Source organism: Dermacentor andersoni, chromosome 7, assembly GCF_023375885.2.
Source record: "Dermacentor andersoni chromosome 7, qqDerAnde1_hic_scaffold, whole genome shotgun sequence".
NCBI lineage: Eukaryota > Metazoa > Arthropoda > Arachnida > Ixodida > Ixodidae > Dermacentor > Dermacentor andersoni.
The window spans coordinates 151341955-151363703 of NC_092820.1; the positions used below are offsets into that span (position 1 = coordinate 151341955).

At 44.1% G+C, this 21749-nt stretch overlaps 1 protein-coding gene across 1 annotated transcript in view; it reads left to right on the forward strand.

Moving 5' to 3' along the window:
* The window catches only part of LOC126534468 (DNA mismatch repair protein Msh3-like), a 30946-nt gene that overhangs the window by 6120 nt on the left and 3077 nt on the right, over nt 1–21749 (forward strand). The window contains exons 7-15 of the mRNA XM_055072209.1: nt 974–1168; nt 2510–2642; nt 5300–5487; nt 5870–6038; nt 7234–7298; nt 8866–8982; nt 10734–10841; nt 11795–11909; nt 19887–20041. Coding sequence (XP_054928184.1) covers nt 974–1168; nt 2510–2642; nt 5300–5487; nt 5870–6038; nt 7234–7298; nt 8866–8982; nt 10734–10841; nt 11795–11909; nt 19887–20041 — 1245 coding nt within the window. The remainder of the gene's footprint in view (nt 1–973; nt 1169–2509; nt 2643–5299; nt 5488–5869; nt 6039–7233; nt 7299–8865; nt 8983–10733; nt 10842–11794; nt 11910–19886; nt 20042–21749) is intronic.

Sequence of the window (21749 nt, forward strand, 5' to 3'; positions counted from 1 at the left end):
AGAAGTGAAGCGAACATTTGTAAAGCGAGATGTCTTCATGATACCGCCCCTGAAGTTTACTTTTAAGAGGAAGCTTTAGCTCGGGTGCTCCTATCTAAATACATGTAAACGGAGAATTCGTTTTTCTCGGTAACCACTGCACCAAATTTGACGGGGTTTGCTGCATTTAAAAGAAAAGCTTAAAATCTAGTGACTGTTGGGTTCGAATTTTCGATTTAGGCCGTCAAATTTTTATAAAAATTTGGCAAAAATCGCAAATTTTCAGAAAACGAAACTATCAAGTTTACAACTCCGTAACTCAGCAAGAAAAAATGATATCGCAATTCTGTGAATTGTACCTGATAGCACATCTAAAGCGGACAAAACTGATATGTTACACATGAACCTCAAAAAATGGAGTAATGTGTAATTACAACTTTTGCAGAACCTTTGTAAACAACGTAACAAATTCACGTAAGATGTAAACTGACATATGAAATTTGTCCGCTTTGAATGGTCTAATGGATGCCGTTTACAGAATCGCGATACCTGTTTTTGATGCAGAGCTATTAGCTTGTAAACATCGTGCTTCTATTTTTTTCAAATTTCTGAATTCTTGAAAATCTTTTTAACAAAATTCAAGCCCTAAATCAAAATTCCGCTTCCAACAGTCACTAGAATTTAACTTTCTCTCTCAAATGCAACAAATTTCATTATAATCGGTCCAGGGGTTATCTCAGAAAAACGTTTTTGCGTTTTTACATGTATTTGAATAGGCCGCGTCGGAGTTGGGCCCGAGCTAAAGCTTCCTCTTAAGGTTCCTTAGTTCTTTTAGAAATAACAAAACTTAAAGACAACTACAACAAATGTTCTTTATTACAGTATCAGCAAGGTTCTGTTGTACTCTTACAGGCTTCAGGTGGCCGCACGTTCGTGTAGTGTAGTTGGCAATGGAAGTGCTCCTTTTCTGACCCCGTTTGGTTGCTTTTTGCAGCAATTTCACTCCCATGTCCAGCGGCTGTCGCAAAATGGATCTCACGGCGGCAACGCTACGGAGGTTGGACGTGTTCCGTAACTCGGCGGATGGCACAGTGAAAGGCAGCTTGTTCGGCCACTTGGATCATACTTTGACAGCCTTTGGCCGCCGCATGCTTTTCTCATGGATAGGACAACCGCTGGCAGACTTGGAGTGAGTTGCGTGATTGATAGAAAAAAATTATATATTTTGTTTGTTTGCTGCCCTAAACCATGGAGACAGCTATTACATTTTAAGGAAGCACTTATTAATGCACTTCTAACAAAGTTTAAAGAAGCAAGACACATTTTACTGTAGTGCTGAACATCAACTTTGCATGTAGGAACTGTGTGGGCAACAGGACAAAGCAAGGGATTGAAATATATACCCCAGGTATTTTTTGTGCTCTTGTTTTTAACTTTGAGCAAGTTTTTCAAAGATAGCATGGAGCATATAGCAAAATTTGCTCTGTTCAGGTGCATTATCCGAGGGGTAGACATAATTTCAAATTGCAGTGCAAATTGCAGTATCCGGGTGGGTAAATAAAAATATTTGCTAATTAGCTGTTAACTGTGAAGCGGAGGAGTGGTGAAGTCACGTCTGCTTATCAGAAATCCTACTGACTAGCACAAACTTTGAAGACGTCCTATCCCAGAATCTGCTAAATAATTTGTTGGCATTCCAGTTAAGATTGCGCAAGGCAGCGCGAAGATGTAGCCACCGTAGGCCACAGTTTATTTAGGCCAGCCAGCCTAGTGTAATGGTATCTTGGGAGTGGCCGACTCCATGGCCACTCAGGCCGAGAGTGCTAGAGTGCTCTACTCCCACGCTACCTGTAGGCGAGCCTTCTTCTTCTTTGCCGGCTTTGGTAGGGATAGTCTTGCCGCTACAAGACCATCGCGACTGACTTGATGCACACCTTCAAGGAACTGTCAACTGGAATGCTAATGTATTTCGTGGCACACTTTAAGGCCAGATATCCGGAAAGTGCTGCTAGGCTTGGGATTTGTGCCAAGTTGACCTAGATTCATTAAAGTTGAGCTTCAGTTTCACAATTTCAACATGTAGGCTCGAGTGAATAATTAAAATGTTAGTGAGTGAATTTTCAATTAGCCTCCTGGACATTTTTGGTTTGGTGTGCAAGTAATGTCCACCTCTTCCAGAAATGCACCTGAAAGGCACCTGAAATGGCGTAACAGTGCTCTCACAGGAAATATTTTAAATCTCTTTTTTAACTAAAGATTAAAATGCGGAATAGTCGTGATAACACAACCATGGTTGTCACAATTAGGACCTTGCTTTCTTCAATCTTTTGCACAGTTATTACAACATTGAACTTGCACCAACCAGGCCAACTTCACACTTTCGCGCAGTACTGAAAAATCTTGTGGTGTAACATCTACATATGCATTTCCAGCATGTGGTTTCTTTCTTGAGCTTGACTTCACCGCTGTGTGCTTGTAATAGTTTCTGCACTGAAGAAACGCTGCTAGAAGTTTCTTTGTGTTTGCACAGGTTGATCAAGGAACGTCAGGATGCTGTTTCAAGCATACTTTCCCTGGGAGCCAAGAGTCTTCCCGAACTTAGAAAGTTTCTCTCAAGAATGCCCGATGTTCAGCGAGGACTTTGTGCAATTTTGCACCAGAAGGCAAGCATCCAATTTGCCTAGTAATTTCCAGTGTACTTCTAAACGAAGAATTCGCAAACTGGCTTGCAAGAATCGATTAATCTGGCTTCAGCGAACAAGATAATTCATTCATTGTCTGGATTACCTGTAGGATGTGCTGTTCTTATAGGGTCTGTACAGTAAGCACTGTACTAGCCACGGATTATCTGGATGTATTATTTATGGATTGATCATTTGGCTTCAGGGAGACAAGTGATTCATTCAGTATGAGTAATCCATAGATTATCTAGATGGATTCATGAATATAGTCTAGCAAAATGAACTTTCGTTTCAAATTTTCAACTTTGTCATATCTGTTTGTTCCACTATGAAAAAACTATGTGTTATTGTATTTGCAATAGACCCAACATATATAGCAACCTCGGTTTGATTTCTTGCCGTTTGGTTGTATTCTCTTTGTTATTTGTTGCATTCTGCATATATATAGGTGCGTACGTACATACAGGGTGCACCACGATTGTTGCCACAAGGTTTTTGCCTAATATTTTGGTTGAGAATGAAAAAATCTTGGGAAACCTTTTGCAGGGCATTTACCCAGTATATTAGAAATGCAACACGAAAGAGTTTATTAAATGTCGCCATTCTTGTCCTTAATCACATCCTTTAAACATTTTTGGCATGCTTCAGTCGCGGCCCGCAAGGTATCCCTGAGAGAATATTTTTCTATGCTCATTGCAGCGATGCCTTTAGGGCCACCATGCTGGCGTGCTGAAGGACACAGGCCTCCTTTTCAAGAATAGCTCACACACAAAAGTCCATTAGGTTTAGTTCAGGCTAGTTCGCCGGTCACCCTTCAACAGGATTGAAGCCTGGCTTGAGAGCACGACACCGCTGCTATGGTGTTAATTTGCTTTTCAATCACAACGTTGTGCTGGGTCACCATCCTGCTGCAAAGTCCAAGACTACTCGCCGAAATGGGACAGAGATGAGGGCAGTGAATGAGGCTGTAAAATATCTTTAAAGTATGAGTGAGTGTTGATATTTGCACCTTCTGTCACGAAAACAAGAGGAATGCAGCCAGTGGTGGTTACCCCCAACTCGGACCATGACAGACACTGCATGAGAGTTTCAAAAGCTGTACAACTTGCTGCATCAGCAAGTTCTGATGTCGGAACAAGCGCACGAGTACCGAGTGTTGTGACTGGCCTCTGCTGTCAAAATTTTCTCATTGGTGAAGACAGTTGCCTAGTTTTCCCCACTCGTGGGCCATGCCAACAGCAGCCGCCATTTTTCCCCATCTTCCCTTTCTTTTCACTTCTGTCGGTCCACGTCTTTTCTGGAACTTGTAAGGGAACACCTTGAGGTCCCTTTGCACAGCTCTTCTCAATGTTGTTGCCAACACATTCAGCCCCAGGGCCACCTTTCTGATGATTCTCATTGGATCCTCTTCCTCACAATTTTATTAAGGTGAAAAGTGGCCACGGAGAGAGGACAACCACTGTGGGTTGCGTCCTTAAGAGTGCCACGTTTAAGAGCTTAGTTGACTATATTGTGGCAAGCTCTTAGAATTTTGATGACCTTGGAAGGAGAGTGTCTGGTCTCGGTCACTGACGAAATTGCGGGTTGATGTGATCCAGGGCATGCCATTTCCTAAAAAATAAACAAACCAGCATAAAACACAGCTGAAATACAGAAGAAAAATTGAAGAAATGCTTGATTAAATGATGTAGAGAAATTTGTGTGTTGAAAAGGTAGGGCATCAACTGGAACACTGGGTTTATTTGCACGTGCAAACACACTCACACGAAAACCACTACGAATGAATGTTTCCGTTCGGACTGTGAACTGTCTACACTGCTGTGTCTTCTGTTAGGTTGCAATGCCAAGTCAATCATCGTTGACAGACCTTGTGTACTGTGATATAGGTAAAACTGCCTTGTTGAATATTGTAAATATATTGTTATGCAGTCTATGCACGCTTTTCTTGGAACATTAAAAAATATGTATCCTACCTAAATAAATCATTATAAATATATCCCGTTTCATTATAATGAGGCCTTGTATTTATTTGATCATAAAATAGGCTGGTGATGAAATAAATACAAGGCCTCATTATAATGAAACGGGGCATAACGAAACAATAGATACAATAAGGGAAATTCTCCTTGAAATCCTTATAAGGACTCATATTGCAGTGAATGCAAGAATGGACGTAACAAATTAATGGATATAACAAACTAATTCTAGCTCCCACTTCAATGTCATTGTAATGAGGTTTTACGTTATACACACACCCCAGCCACCCTTTCCTCAGTACTAGTAGTCATGTGACCTACGTGGCCACTGTGCTAAAAGTGTGGGCTGCTTTTAGTACTATTAGTTATTTCTTCGTGTAACAATGCTGGGCCATATATGTGCTCGTCGATTGTTATCCGCCCCATTGCTTGATTGAGCATGCAACAGAATAAAGGTTCTTCACATCAATGCAATTAAGTAAAACTAAACGTCCATCTGTAATGCCAGTGTTATTGTTATAGGACTTCCTAAATGCATCTGATCCGTTGATGTAGGTTGCAGAAGTAGCTCCCTGGCAATGAACATGGCGCCATGCAAGACCTTTCAGCAACTTCTCTTGCCACACGTTACTGATACAGTTGCTCCTTGTCAAATTTTTCCAGGTGAAGCCATCTGATCTTGTGGAAATACTGTCCGCCTTGTCCCGGGCGCAGAGGCTCTTCGGGGCACTCAGCACAAACTTTTCGCTTGGCATCACGAGTACTGCACTGAGGAATTGCTTTGTCAACATTGCCAAGCTCTTGAGAGATGTTGACAGCCATCTTGAATGCTTGGACGTCAATTCAGCCAAGTATGTAAGCGCACTCTTGGACATTGAGAAAAGTATATGACACAAACATGATTTGATTATGAGGCACACTGAAGTGGGGGACTCCGGATTAATTTTGACCGCTTGGGGATATTTAATTTGCTCCCAATACATAGGACATGGGAGTTTTTTCATTTTGCCCCCGTCAAAATGTGACTGCTGCTACCGCGATTCCATTGCGCGACTATGACACTGATGGAGAATAACAGAAACTTCGTTGTGCTGGGAATATCATAGAACCGGTATTCGTTATGCAGAGATTTCACTGTAGCACATGCACGCATAAAGACCATTGAAGTAAACAGATGTATTGATTCCAATGAATCAAACAGAAGATAAATTGAATCTTGTTATGTCTTTACAGGCGTGATGACATGGCTACACTCTTCAAGGACTTGTCTGACTATCCCGACCTCTTGAGGTGCCATGAGGATGTCTTCAACATTGAGGAGAAGCTCCTTTCACTTCGAAAGGATATTGCTGTGCAGCTTGGAGTTGCCACGTTTGACTACAAATCGGTCAATGGATTGCCGGTAACTGTATTACTTCTTTGCAGTCCTACTTCAAGGGGCCCTGGAACACTTTTCAAACATAGTAAAATAAATGTTTCCGATCTGTTAGCAAGGCTTTTGTGAACGTGTGGGCCAAATGTTATTGCACTCCATGCAGCAGGAAATTTACTCTCGTACCAGAAGCAGTGAACGTTTGCCTGCCCTCACTTTCCAACGCTATTGGCTGGTTTTGTGATTGCCAGACAATTCTCAGTAATACCTCATTGCGCTAATCTTTAGTTAAACAACTGAAAAATATATTTCTCCAATCTCAAAAAAAGACAGAAAGACCATTCCGTCTTTGCACTGTGCATAGCTGCATCTCCTGTGCATGGGCTCTGAGATGGCAGCGACGTGCCGCATAGCATAGTCTACCACAGTCGCCATGGGGTGCAGTGACGACTCCTTTGGCATCCGCGACACGCAAATTTGGCTGGCGCTTTGCCCTCTTGGCTTCTCTTCTGTGTAGCTTCCAGCACGCTAGCACAGACGAAAATAGGGAGAAAGCCTGCTATCGGTGCGATAACTCCACTTGTAGTTGAAAGATACAAAAAATGGTTAGTGTGTGAGGGCCTGTTTAATGATGGTGTTTATAGTTGATCCTGATGCCTTGTTAAACGGAAATAAATTTTATGTAGGCTAAATGCGGTATGTAGTGGGCACAGACCTAGTCAAGCCAAATTAGTGGCATTTGTTCTGTGCCTCCGTCGTCTGTACGTTGTATGGATGCCAAATATACCTGATCCGGTGGCTTGAAGTATGGAATCTCGATGCTCCATGCCTTAATGGTGATGTCTAAAGAAACTTGACCAATAGCCATTGTTTCTATAAACACGTCACAATGAACACAAGAAGCTAAAAGGATTTAACATTTTTGAGGGAAAGGGCAGGTGGTATCAGCAATAGTGAGTGCTCCTTGCTGTGTGTACAGGAACAATACTTGGGTGAAATATTCCAGACAGCATTGTCTATCGATTTGGTATGTTTGTTTATCGTGTGAAAAAAGGGTTGCCATTTGGGTCTTTATAATGCATTACCCCCTTTAATAAGATGTGCTGCTATGCTAGTCATTGCATCATGTTAGTGTGAAGGTTGTAGGATATCTTGTAGCCCAAGTGGCGCAGATTTGGCCATGTGCATAAGATAACAGATCCTCCGGTTTCGCAAATCTTTTCAGTATCTTGTCGAAGTGCCTGTCAAGAATATTTCGGCAATACCTCGGGACTGGTTCAAAATAAGCTCGTACGTATCCTTGTTTATGATTTGAGATTTTTGGGGATGCATGCTAAAGTCAGGAAAGTTTCTTTGCTCCATAACAGGAGATTGAATTGAGCCGTGCCTACTTAATGAATGCTGCAATGAATGCTGACTATAAATCGCATAGAATGCCGCAAATTGTGTTTTGGGTCTAGCATTTTTACTGTAATGCATTTATTAAAGTGCCAAAATTATATTTTGAAGCCAGCATCTCAGTGGTAGGGTTGCGCGAATAGTGAATGTTGAGTTCGAAGCAAATTTGAAACGAATAGCGAACTTGGCCGAATATTTTCGAATTGAATATTGAATAGTTGACATTCAAAAATTTTGGCCGCAAAGTGGCATGCAAGGTAATTATTGGATACTTGCAATTATTAAGTGGACAAATTTTTCAGAATGAGAGCACAATTAATTCATGTGAGTTTAATGATGTCATTCACTCATCTTATCACTTTCTTTCGGAATATTATAGTTTAAATGCTTTGGAACGCTGTCTATGAGTTTTCTCGCAAATAATGTTTCTGAGCAATTATAAGAGGTTATGAGAAATTTCTAAAGGCATTTATATTTATCCATAACTTGTTTTTCTAACTTAGTGTCTGGACACGGCGGTGGTGAAAAAAAGAGTGCGGGCAACCAGGGCACCTCGACTGGCAAAGATGGCGCCGGCGTATACTGGCATATCTGGAGCCGTTGCTCAGTTTCTTTTGCCCGTTGTTAAACAAAGCCGATAAAATGACAATTAATATATTTGAAAGCTTCCACCATAATATTTATATAGTTTTGCCAAACGTGCGAGTCTATTTTTGATATTAAAAATGGTGCCTTACTGATTATTAGACAGCAAACAAACTCGTAACCATGAGTTTGCCGACACTTGGAAAAGCACAAATATAACAACTGCTCTCAAAGCAAATATAGAATATTGTAATATTCGAAACTACTATTTGAAAATAAGAATATTCGCACAACGCTACTCAGCGTGATTTGATTACCTCAGATGAAACAACACTTTCTGTCCATACTGAAGCCATGTCCTTTCTTTCTGTCATACTGAAGCTGCGTGCTGCCTAAAATGTGGGTCGTTTAGTCGCTTATTTTTAGCATGTTATCGGCACCAGAGATTCAAGGAGCTCAAAAAAATTTAGCAGTTTACTGTCTTTATAAATTATAACAAAGTCATATCCAACTTGAAGGTACTTTTGTTATATCTGATATTTGTTATAAGCGGGTATTGTTGCAAGCTAATAGTATCCGCAAGAAACATTTTAGATTTACTTTGTTGTATCAAATTTGTTGATGTCTGTGTTCATGAAAATATTCCTTGTCTTACCATAAATTTGAGTGCTAGCTATAGCTGAAATAGTTATGTGGCAAAATATAGTAATCGCTTCGTGGCAGTACATTCCAGGTTGCGACGAAATCGTGCCACCAACCAGCAGGGAGCTGCAGTTGAGAGTACTGATAACTTAATGTAAAAAAAAAAAAGTCTTTTCTGAACCTTTGTTTTGTGCTGAGCCTGCTTCTGTTTTGGTTTGATTGTTTCGTTTAGGACAAAGGCTGTAAGCAGGTTTCGGCCACCTGTGGTCGAGTCTCTCTACAAAGACCTGTGCGTTGCCAAGGAAGTGGCGCTGATGCAAAGCCGCAAGTCCTGGGTTTCTTTCCTGGAGTAAGAACACTTTGTTTTGTAACTGTGCGTTGCCTTGCAGCGTATCTTCTGCCTAAATTTTGCAGAGATGCTGCATGTTGGGGCATACCTTGTTAAGTATCATGCTTAGGTGGCACTGCTCACCTGTTTCACCCTGTGATGAATCAGAAATATGCATTGCCTATGACGATGCTAGAGAAAACTAGTCGCAGTTTTGCCCAGAAGGCAAAGCATTGATAGTGATAGCAAGGTATTAGACTATTACACGAGGCAATAGGCTTGTAGCTTTGTGGGCAGTGTGAATTATAGCAAAGTTTTGATTACCAACTAAAGAAGTGAGGCGTCATGTAACAAAATAAAAATATAACTAAGTCTGCCCGATGACCGCGAGCACTCGCATTCGCAACGGTGACATGATGAGGAGCACCAGTAGCAGTGAGCTCACGTGCGCGGCTCCAGCTGAACGTTGTGGGCTGCCGTTTCATTCACCATTTAAACTGTGCCACACATCCAGGGCTCAGCAGATTACGTCACCTTCAACACTCGGTATGCAGGCATGAAGCACGTGTCAACCCACCAGCCTTCTTGGCTTGCTCACACATGCTGACCCTTCGCCCTGGAACCTACAGCAGATGATGCGACCTCCAATGCATGGTGTGCGGGCTATGTATGAAATCGGCAGTTCGGCAGGATGGGCCGCGCTGGGTGTGCATGCATTCACACCCAGGGCAGCAGCAGCGTGAATGACCCTCGAGTTCACATAATTGCCATTACGATAAAAATATAAGTACACCTATGTATATGTTAGGGGAAGGAATGGTGGCATCATCTCTCATCGGTCTTAAGATTGCGAAACATGCTTCTGTTGAGATGAAGGAATGTGGAGCTATTTTATGTTCCAGGTGACGGGCGGTGCTGCCACACGTTGTGCTGTGACAGTTTATGTTTTTCGTCCAGCATTGCTGCAGGTGATGTCTAATCATGACCTCTTGTATGCGAGGCACGCAAGTGGTATGTGCAAGTGTGGTGTTAGACAAAGTCCACTGCAAAATTCAACCTCTCTGCAAGAATCTGTGCAGAAATGAGTCAGTGTTTTAGTCAGAACAGCCATATAATATAGTACTGGGCTTCCTTATCATGCAGCATTCCATAGATAGCTCTGCAGTGATTGCTGTGTACTCTTGTTGACAACATCGCGTCTTCTTAGTTTCTAGTTTTTTTTTTTATCGAAGAAGGACAGGAACTGCTGGGATAGATTTTTGCTGTTTACAACCCAATGAAACCAACACACCAGAGGAAAGCACTGCAGAAGCTAATTGTTCCTTTAATTAGAAAGTAGAACTAATAAGGAAAGCAGAAGCGTACATGAAAGCAAGTAAAGCACATGTAATAGGGAAGATGGGGGCCTGCCTCCGATTGACGGCATGTTGTCTTTTCATCCACTCTCATTTGCCTTCTTCTCCTGATGAATTCTACGTCTCAATTAAAAAAAAAAAAATTGTCCGTTGACTTCATGTGCCTGTAACTGGTTTCATGTGTAGTTCACATGCATAGTCGTGAATCACATTGCTTAATGACTGTATTTCAGTACACGCAGTCATATTCTGGTAGGTGATGGGCTTTGATCCTGCCTTGTCCTTCTTATTCAATGGTGTTTTCTTAGTCTCTCTTGGCAGCATTCAGTAACATTCAGCTCTTTTCATAGGAACTTCACATCTGCTCATGAAAAAGATATATAGTATGAGGAGTTATAGTTGTTACTACGCTTGCAGGAAGCTGAGTGTGAGGTACACAGACTACCAGCAGGTGGTGAAGAGCATAGCCACGGTGGACTGCTTCCTGTCCCTGGCCGAGACTGCTTCCCAGGCCGGATATTGCAGGTCAGACGTATGCCTTGACTCCCTCATTCTTAAGCGTGTGTTTGTCTAAAGTCTATTATCAGCCACAGCAGACGGCAGCAGAAGGTTTAGTGCTGTATTGCTGTAAGATACAGCAACTGCCGTCTGTGCAGCGTCGTCTGCATGGCACAGGGCTGTCTACGCGGTGGCTCTTGCGCTCTGCCATCGGGCACGAGGTTGCAGGTTCGACACCTGGCCGAAGGGCTGCATCCTGATGTGGGCGGAGTGCAAATGTGTTTTGATTTAGAGGCACATTAAAAAACCCCAAGAGGTCAAAATATGTTAGCGCTATTCGCTCACTATGATGTCTCTCGTAGCCCATGTGTTCCCTTGGCATAAGCCTCACAAGTTGAGCTTTTTTCTATACCACCACAGACACAATGCCAGGGCGTATTAAAAACTCGTGGGCTATGAATAGCACTGTCTCCGCTGTCCCGTCCCTCTCCGCTCAAGTGCCTGTAGTTCTTGATCTAGCTTGTCACTGTTGACAAACGCAGACCTTGGAAGCTTCCGACTTCGCCCACTCATATAGCCCACCAAATTTAGAATGTAAAAAAGACAGTGGCAAGCTATAGTAGTGTACAAATGCAGAAATTTGCACATTTATGACGCTTTTAGTTGTGCAGATAATCATAACCTTACAAATTAGTTTTGCTGTAACATACACGAGAAATTACAGATTCACTTGAGGCATGGTGCTTCTTCCTTCTTTTCGAAAATGCATAAAAGAGATGTCCCACACACTGATTTCCGGGGAAAAAAATGAGAATTTATTTCTTCGTACCCTTGACTGCGAATGCACGCAATGGGAAGTTTCTCAGGGCCCCATGCTTACCTCTGCCATGGTGTGTGTGAAACCACATATAGTTAGAGGCAATGCTTTTCCGTTGGCAGCAGCCGCACTGTTCAATCCGCAATACTGAATGCCATCGCAGGCCACAGATGCTGCCCAAGGATCCGGCAACAATCCGAATTGTCCAGGGAAGGCATCCAGTGCTGGAGCTGAGTTCCGCGCAGCAGCAGTACGTGAGCAACGACACTGATCTCAGCGTAAGGGGACCACAGCATTGCATGGTCAAGTGAGCTGACTTCAAACTGTGGTGTACATGCATTTTCAAGGGAAACTGTCACGGTAATTTAATGTCTGCGTAACTGCTGTTTTATGTCGCTTTGTTTCCCCGCAGGGGCGTCTGCGTCAGCAGGCGTTTGGTGTGTTGCGACACCACGGACCCGAGCACACGAGGGTTGGACCCTCCCGCGTGTAGCCGTGCGCGGCTTGGCCGTGTCCGGGGAAAAGGGGATCCTGGGGGTTGAGCCAATGCCGGGTGTTTGGACCTTTACGGCCCCTCGGCGGCGGCAACACACCCCTTTGGCCTCGGCTTCACGTAGACGGCACCCCCGGACTGACCCACCCGGGGGAAATCGGCAGTCGCTTTTTCCTGTCCTCCTCTCCAATCTTCGTCTTTCTCTCTCCGCCTTTTACATCTTTCCTGTCTTCTCATCACTTCTCCTCACTTCCTAGTTTCCCGGCGGCAAGGGTTAACCTTGTGTAGCTAGCCAGCCTTGGTTATGCTGTATTTGGTTATAGCAGCGATGTACGGCTGGCATTGGCAGGGTTACCCTTGCAGGAACTTCTGTCACGTCCCCTTGTAGGGCTCCATGGTGGGTGGCCGGCATCGCGGCCGAAAACCCAACATTACTTATGGAACATGCTTTCCCTAAACTACCTGATCGCCCTCAGAAAAGAGGGCGCACCGATGATGTATTCCAGTTTTTTGGACGCCAAGTCCACAATTTTCCTCGTTTTCATGTGATCCACACAGAAAAACCAGCAAAACAAGTCCGAACGATCTCCCCGTTCCTGGTATCTAAGACCCTTACCGAAGTTTTTGGCCCAGGTTATAAGGCGTCGAGGATGGCCAGCGGTGACCTCCTCTTGGAGCTCCGCGATCAGAAACAATTTGAGAAACTGCCTAAGCTGGTATCATTTGGAGAGACCCAAGTAGTAGTAACCCCGCACCGCACGATGAATACCAGCCGAGGCGTTGTCTCGGACGATGATTTGCTGGAGCTCACTGAGGCTGAACTCTTGGAGGGCTTCAGTGAACAAAATGTCATAAATGTCAAAAGAATCAAGATTAGGCGAGATGGAAAAGAAATCCAAACAAAACACCTGATACTCACTTTCAGCTCAAGTGTCCTCCCCGAGTCCATCGAGGCCGGTTACATCAAACTTCGTGTTAGGCTGTACGTGCCCAATCCTCTCAGATGTTTTAAGTGCCAAAGGTTCAGCCACAGTTCACAGAACTGTCGAGGCCGGCTGACATGTGCCAAGTGTAGTGACACTGAACATTCCTCCGAAACATGCCAGAAGACTCCACATTGTGTCAACTGTGATGGCGAGCACGCCGCATACTCGCGCGCCTGCCCGTCCTGGAAAAGAGAAAAAGAGATTGTGACAATCAAAGTCAAAGAAAACATATCTTTCAAGGAGGCACGTAGGCGGGTGTCATACCTGTCTAAGAGTAGCTTTGCCGATGTGGCGCGTAAGGCGGCAGCGCCACAACGGCCTCCAGCGGCTGTCCGACCCACAGGCAGTGAGTTGGCAGTTACGCCATCTGCCCCCACGGCGGTTGCAGTTAGCGCTGCTCCGTCTACCCAGCAGACGGGGCCATCGACCCCGAAGGTGGACGCAGCCGAGGCTGCCCCAGCCTCCGAGGCCCCTTCCAGCGCTGGCTACGGCAAGCGCAGCCAAATCCCTCTGGGAGCCCCATCGACCTCCGGGCTGGTGGGCGCAGGGGTCTTGCCCTCCAAGGCGGGACTCCCTCTGAAAACTTCCCGCTCGCAAGAGCACGTGTCCGGCGCCTCACAAGAGGCAATGGACACCACACCTATCCTCAAGGCGCACCAGGTGCCTAAGGAGCGTCGAGAATCGCTCGAACGCTTCAAAAAGAACAAAACACCTATTACAGGGCCTCGAAAGGGCTCTGTAATCTAAGGCATCTTTCCGTTTCCGTACACACAGCACTAATTTACATTAAATATGGATACACAAATCATACAATGGAACATCAGAGGTCTCCTTAGAAACCTTGATGATGTACAAGAACTGATCCACCAACACAATCCAAAAGTGCTGTGTTTACAGGAAACACATTTAAAATCCAAACACACAAACTTTCTCCGACAGCATGTTACTTTTCGCAAAGATCGCGATGATGCAATCGCATCATCGGGAGGTGTTGCAATAGTAATCCAAAAGAGCATAGCATGTCAACATTTACAGCTACGAACGGCCCTTGAAGCAGTGGCGGTTCGAATTGTTTTGCGAAACAAACTTATCACTATTTGTTCGATTTATATACCCCCACAGTACAAACTAAGCAAACATGAATTTCAGTCCTTCATAGATGAATTGCCAGAACCTTACGTTGTACTTGGAGATTTCAATGCGCACAACAGCCTGTGGGGCGACTCTCGTATAGATGCGTGAGGTCGTCTTGTTGAACAGTTCCTCTTCTCTTCTGGTGCATGCCTGCTGAATAAGAAGGCACCCACATATTATTCTCTCGCCAACAGAACATTTTCATCAATTGACCTCAGCCTAGTTTCCCCGTGTATACTGCCTGAACTCCAATGGGAAGTTATGAACAATCCTTACGGGAGCGACCACTTCCCCATACTGATAAGAACATCCAAAGAAAACGAATATCCTCCACAAGCTCCTAGGTGGAAGATAGACACAGCCGACTGGCAGAAATTTCGATCTCTCTCTAGCATCTCATGGGCTGACCTGTCTTCTTTAGAAATTGATGCTGCTGTGGATTAACTTACAGCATTCATAATAGATGCCGCGTCAAAATGCATATCCGAAGTAAGTGGTTTGGCATGCAAACCACGTGTACCATGGTGGAACAGCGAATGTCGGACCGCCCGTAAGAATCAGAACAAGGCGTGGGGGTTGCTGCGAGCTTCTCCCACCGCTGAGAATCTTGTCAACTTTCAAAAAATAAAATCCCAAGGTAGGAGAACCCGCCGACAGGCCAGAAGAGAAAGCTGGCACAAGTTTTTATCGAGTATTAACTCGTTTAGGGATGAGGCCAAAGCCTGGAACAGAGTAAATAGGATTAGAGGGCGGCAAACACATTCACTCCCCCTGGTAAACACACAGGGCGATACACTGCAAGACCAGGCAGACTCACTTGGGGAATATTTTGAGAGCGTGTCAAGTCCAACAAATTATACACAGTCCTTTCTCAAATACAAGGAAACAGAAGAACGTAAGCCATTAAGAAGAAAAGGTCAGGAGAATGAGCCTTACAACCGTCCTTTTTGTATTGCTGAATTGAGAGCTGCCTTGAGCGTATGCAACAGCTCCGCACCAGGATCTGATAGAATCATGTATGAAATGCTCAAAAACTTACATAATGACACGCAGGTTACACTACTCACACTTTTCAACACCATTTGGGATGCAGGGTACCTTCCAACCGCATGGAAGGAAGCCATTGTGGTCCCTGTTTTGAAACAAGGCAAGGACCCTTCCTCAGTGGCAAGTTACCGCCCGATAACCCTCACAAGTTGCATCTGTAAGGTGTTTGAAAAAATGATTAATCGGCGACTCATCCATTTCCTTGAACTGAGCAAAATCCTTGATCCCTATCAGTGCGGCTTCCGAGAAGGGCGCTCCACAACTGACCATCTTGTACATGTAGAAGCAAATATCCGGGACGCATTCGTACACAAACAATTCTTCTTATCCATATTCCTCGATATGGAGAAGGCGTACGATACGACGTGGCGTTGCGGAATCCTAAGAGACTTGTTAGAAATGGGTATCCATGGAAATATGCTTAACCTAATAGAAAGCTATCTGTCCAGTCGTACCTTCCGGGTAAAAGTAGGAAATGTACTTTCGCGTCCTTTTACGCAAGAAACTGGTGTACCGCAAGGAGGCGTGCTCAGCTGCACACTCTTCATCGTGAAGATGAACACGCTTCGCGCTTCATTACCACCGGCAATCTTTTATTCTGTCTACGTGGACGACATACAAATAGCTTTCAAATCCTGTAACCTCGCAGTGTGCGAGAGACAGGTACAGCACGGCCTGAACAAAGTCTCAATGTGGGCAGACAAGAATGGATTTAAGATCAATCCTAACAAAAGCTCTTGTGTTCTTTTTACAAGAAAGAGAGGCCTGGTTCCGGATCCTTCCTTAGAACTGTGTGGACAACGAATACCTATCAGCAAACAGCACAAATTCTTAGGTATCATACTTGACTACAGACTCACTTTCATTCCACACATTAAATATCTGAAAGAAAAATGTCTAAAAACAATGAACTTAATGAAACTCCTATCCCAGACTACATGGGGTAGTGATAGGAAGTGCTTAATGAACCTATACAAGAGCCTAATTCGGTCTCGATTGGATTATGGTGCTGTAGTATATAACTCTGCCGCCCCGAGCGCACTAAAGATCCTAGATCCTGTCCACCATCTAGGAATCCGATTGGCCACTGGCGCTTTCAGAACGAGTCCCATACAAAGTCTATATGTAGAATCAAATGAATGGTCTCTCCACCTACAGAGATCATACATTAGCTATACATATTTCCTTAAAGTACGCTCTAATCCTGAACATCCATGTTTTGATACCGTTACTGATATGACGTGCGCTACACTTTTCAGCAATCGTCCCTCCATAAGACAGCCTTTCTCGCTGCGTGTGAAGGAGCTTAGCGATGAAATGCATGTCCCACTCCTCGAGCATCGCTTAATGCACCTAACCAAGCTCTTACCTCCTTGGCAGTGGCAGGTGATACAATGTGACATATCCTTTATAAAAGTTACAAAGCACGCTCCTGAGGCCGAAATCCGAATGCATTTCCTAGAACTCCAGCACAAGCACTCCTGCGCAGAGTTCTACACAGACGCTTCGAAGTCAAATGCCGGGGTATCCTATGCAGCCGTCGGCCCATCGTTTTCGGAATCCGATGTACTGCATCCGGAAACAAGTATTTTTACGGCCGAGGCCTACGCATTACTCTCTGCTGTAAAGCACATAAGAAAATCGAAACTTCCAAAAGCGGCGATCTATACAGACTCTCTCAGCGTCGTGAAGGCCTTAATGTCACTCAGCAAACATAAAAAATCCCGTATTTAATGAATTATATTCGGTCTTGTGCAAAGCGTACTCATCTAACCAGAATATCATAATATGCTGGGTCCCTGGCCATAGGGGAATCGAAGGTAACGTTCTGGCGGACGAGATGGCCACGTCAATCACATTGCAAGCGGTTAACCCTACCGCTGCGGTGCCTGTCACAGATCTGAGGCCTTTCTTGCGAAGGAGGCTGCGAGATCACTGGCAACACATGTGGGATGCGGAAACGGATAATAAGCTCCACCTGATAAAACCACTGTTAGGATTCTGGCCCTCTACTACAAAATCGCGCCGAACAGATGTCCTATTCTGTCGTCTCAGAATAGGACACACATATGGCACCCATAACTTTCTACTGACCGGAAGTGAGCCTCCAACCTGTGGTAGATGCGGGGAGAGGCTGACCGTACTCCACGTCCTCCTGGAGTGTCGGGAAGCCGAATCTGAGAGAAAGAAACATTTTTCATTAGCATACCGACAGCACATTCCTCTTCATCCTCTAATGTTTCTCGGTCCAGAACCGCTTTTTAATACAGACTCAGTGCTTGGTTTCCTCAGAGATGTCGTCTTACATGTTATTAGTCCCATGAATTCGTAGCGCCTCCTCTCTCGAGAGGATGCCACTGCGATAATTGTTTTGCGTAGCACATGCCTTCAGGCCCTTGTGCTTCAAGGGCTCTAAGGAGGCAGTAGTGCTCTGGCATTTCTTATAATCGTGATATATTTTACCTATCGTATCATTCTTTTTATATGCATCTAAATTTTCATAGTACAAGTCATACGTCATCGCCATAATTTTATCATACAGATTTTACGCACTTTAGAGCGTATATTTTAAGGCCTCTTTACAGCCACCTCACACCAACTTCATAGCAATCATAATTACACCGCAAACTCATTACCACAGACATGGCGCTCTTTGGCCACACCTGGCCCTTGCGCCATAAAACTCCACACATCATCATTATGTCGCTTTGTTCATTCTCCTGCTATGTGTAGGACACACCAATTTATATCAAAAGGCAGAAATGTCGTGCTCCATGGTAAAGAATTTGCCTTTCTTGATAGTTAGCCCACATGTATGTTCAATTTTCAATATCTTCTATTGGTTTTTGTCAACCCTGTCTTGCTTTGGATCACCCTCCCCCTTTTTTTGTGCATATATACTGTATTTACTTGCATAATTATCGCACTTGCGTTATGATCGCACCCCTGAATTTTGTCGTCAAAATTTGATTTTTTTCCTTTCCCGTGTAATGATCGCACCTCGAACTTGCCACAGCGATATGTCGTGTGCCAAGTCCAGCTAATGACGATCGCGCTTACTATCTGTTGAATGCAGTCGAATGCTACGCGAACGACTCTTCAAGACATACCGAGCGGTCTACACGCACCAAACATTCTTAAGCAGATGCCCCATTTCATTCCGTTCATCACTTTCCGCACTTCCATGAAAAAAGAGAAAGCTACAACCAAACTTGCCTTGGCTTTATTATTTGTAGGCTTTATAATGGTTGTGGTCAACAACAACAAAAAAGGTGCCTTTCGATTCTTCTCGTCTGCCCTCGTGGGCACGCAACAAATCGCGAGCGGCAAGGATAGTGGCCACGTTTACACTGATACGTTAGGAGTGTACCATATTGATATGCTGACGCTTGTAACACAGCTAAGGTATTCGCCCACCCATAGTGAAGGCGTGCTGTATTAAGAGAGTAGCAAACACAAATGCTGCAGTTTCCGTAGCGTGCCCGCCATGGGTTTCCGTCACTGGCAGCTAAGAGCGCCCATCTCTGTTTCTGTCCCCTCAAGGTGGTCATGGCTACGTTATTGCCGCAGACTTGCCAAAAGTAACGATATTATTCTTTACTGATACAGAAGAAATTGTTTCAATGCATGTAATGTACTCACAAGAAGAAAAAGAAATCGCGTTCAGCGCATTCGGTTTGCTCCGCCGGCCGCCATTTTTGCTTTGGTGTCCTGCACTGTTACAGCGGCAGCCGCCTATTTGTTGACCTGTTGTCATCCCGCAGCAAATGCCGGATGAAAAAAAAAAAGTTTTCTTTTTGCGGAAAATTTTACCTGCGTAATAACCGCACCCCTGAATTTGCGTCAATTTTCTTGACAAAAAAGTTCGATCATTATGCCAGTAAATACGGTACTTGTGCACCCTTTGAATAGATCTTTCAGTTGCAAGTATACGTCTTGTCCTGTTGTTTCTATCGCATACAGTCTGTCGTTGCACTTAAAAGAACTTTCAAGATGCAAATCAACCAACTAGCCCGATGGACCATGTTGTGGCAGAAATAACATTGTAGGGTCAAAGAAGTGGCAACAAAATAACACAAAAAAAATTCGGAAGATTGTCAACATTATCTTTAATGCACATATGCTAGCATGCCGCCTGGTCGTCTTGTATTTCGATCATTGTCCTGTGGTCACTGCAGCAATGCCTGCAATGCCTGCAAAAGCAATGCCTACACCAAATCTCCATCCCTTAGCAGCTTGAACAGAGGTTGACTGCACTTGCATAGCTTAATGATTGCAAGCTTTCTTGCAACACTCATTGTCAAAAAGAATTGAATTGAAAAACGTTTATTGTTTAAGGAAAGGGTTACTGTCACAACTGCTCTGTGTACCGGTGTAATTGCTGGCCATACATTGACGATTGTCTCCTAATGGTGAATTGGCTCATTCTGCTACTCTTGTAACAAGCCTTTCACTTCTTTGAACCATTTCTGAACCCACAACGTAGTAGTGTAATTCCAGGAGGAATCTGTCTCTAAAACACCGACTGCACTTCTTAAGCTGTCGCCATTTGTCAAGCATGAACTCTCATAACGAGCAACATTTTTTTTTACCAGGAGACTATGCGCTGTTGCATCATTACGGGTCCCAACATGGGCGGCAAGAGCTCGTACATGCGCCAGGTCGCCCTTGTTGTCATCATGGCGCACCTCGGATCCTACGTGCCTGCCGAATCAGCAGCCATCAGCCTGATAGATGGCATCTATATCAGGTCAGGTTGGGGCTCATGGTCGTGCCAGTGTGACGAATTTCCTGCTGAATGGGGCTGTTCCAGTGGTGATGAAGCTTTCTGATCAAATATGAAGGCTTGAAAAAACGAGAGCTTTGAATGGCTATTATTGCCACCCACAGTAATGGGGACAGTGCAAAAGAAGAGGCAGGAATGACAAGAAGGAAGAAGTGTGCGTGCTACCCCCGCCTGCTCGACAGCCTGGTCCCGCCACCGTTGTTTTTCAGACGCCAGCTGTCCTCATTAAACGTTGCCAGTCCTCTTTGGAGACACGTGGCAATATAGTATATACCGGATACTTTCCTGCTGATATAACACTGCTGAGCCATAATACAATGAACATGGGTTTAGCGAGTTATAGTATAAATGAAGTAAATAAAATGTGTGATCTGGCTGTGCTTTACTTTAGTGCAAGTTCAAAGACAATATTGATTCCAGCAAAGCAAATGCTCTCTGTTCAAATGGCAGCTCAAAGTGTGTATTCTGGTAGCAGAAAATGTAAAATATTTGGCAAGAGTAGCTTAAAATGACACTTTCTGGACTTGCATGCTTGTTTTGGCTAATGGATTAGCTTGGCTTGCCTGCAGCCTTAAAGCTAATATCACAATCCAGTATGATCACACTGATAGCATGGTTACATATTCATGATGCCACAAGATACTAATTGTTCTTAATTATGTTCGTAAGCTACGTATGAACACGGTGAGCCACCCGCCACAGTTGCTTAGTGGCTATGGTGTTGGGCTGCTAAGCATGAGGTCACGGGATCGAATCCCAGCCACGGCAGCTACATTTCGATGGGGGCGAAATGCGAAAACATCTATGTACTTAGATTTAGGTGCACGTTAAAGAAACACAGGTGGTCCAGATTTCTGGACTCGCCCACTACAGCATGCCTCATAATCAGATCGTCGTTTTGGCACGTAAAATCCCATAATTTAATGGCCACAGCAATCCACTGAGAGGCAATCAAAATTGACAGGAAACTGTTACTTCTGGCCTGTCAGAGACCTCATGGTTCCGATTATTTCGCATAGACCTTAGCATTGTATTTGCCATTAATGGCACATAGGCTTTAAAAAATCTCAGGGATAAAGAAGGCACAATTTTGTTGTCAGGTACGACTTAGATATTGCAGGGTTTGACTGTAATAGAAAAATAAACATGGGGAGAGGAATGTGGTATGCAAATTTGCAGTATTCAGTTGAATACTCCAAGCTTTCATTTTTCAAGTATGCATGTTCAGATTTGGCATGACTTGAAAATTTCAATATCCGAGCCCAACCAAGTAAGAGTGGCAGTTTGGGTACTTTGTGACTGGACCTAACGTTTGCCCTTAGTTTACCTTCTAACATTAGCAGGGCATAGTGAAAGGTTTTCCTGAAGGAATGATTAGGCAAAATGTGTATGTTGAGATATGTGCTTCAGGGAGGATAAGGGAAGATTCGAAGCAGGAAAAGAAAGTGCTCTAGACTGTCAATTTGCTTTCTACTTTTCCATTGCTCACTGTGGAATGTAGCAGACGACGCTGCCTGAAATGTGCATCTCAAAATTCCACTCAAAACCAGTCTTGTGCTGTGCCTAACAGGATATGAACTTGGGCAAGCTGGTCATTAATATTAAACTTGCGAAATGGCTGTAGCAGAGTAGCTGCCCTGGCTGGTTGGTGAAACGTTCTTTCTGCGAGGAA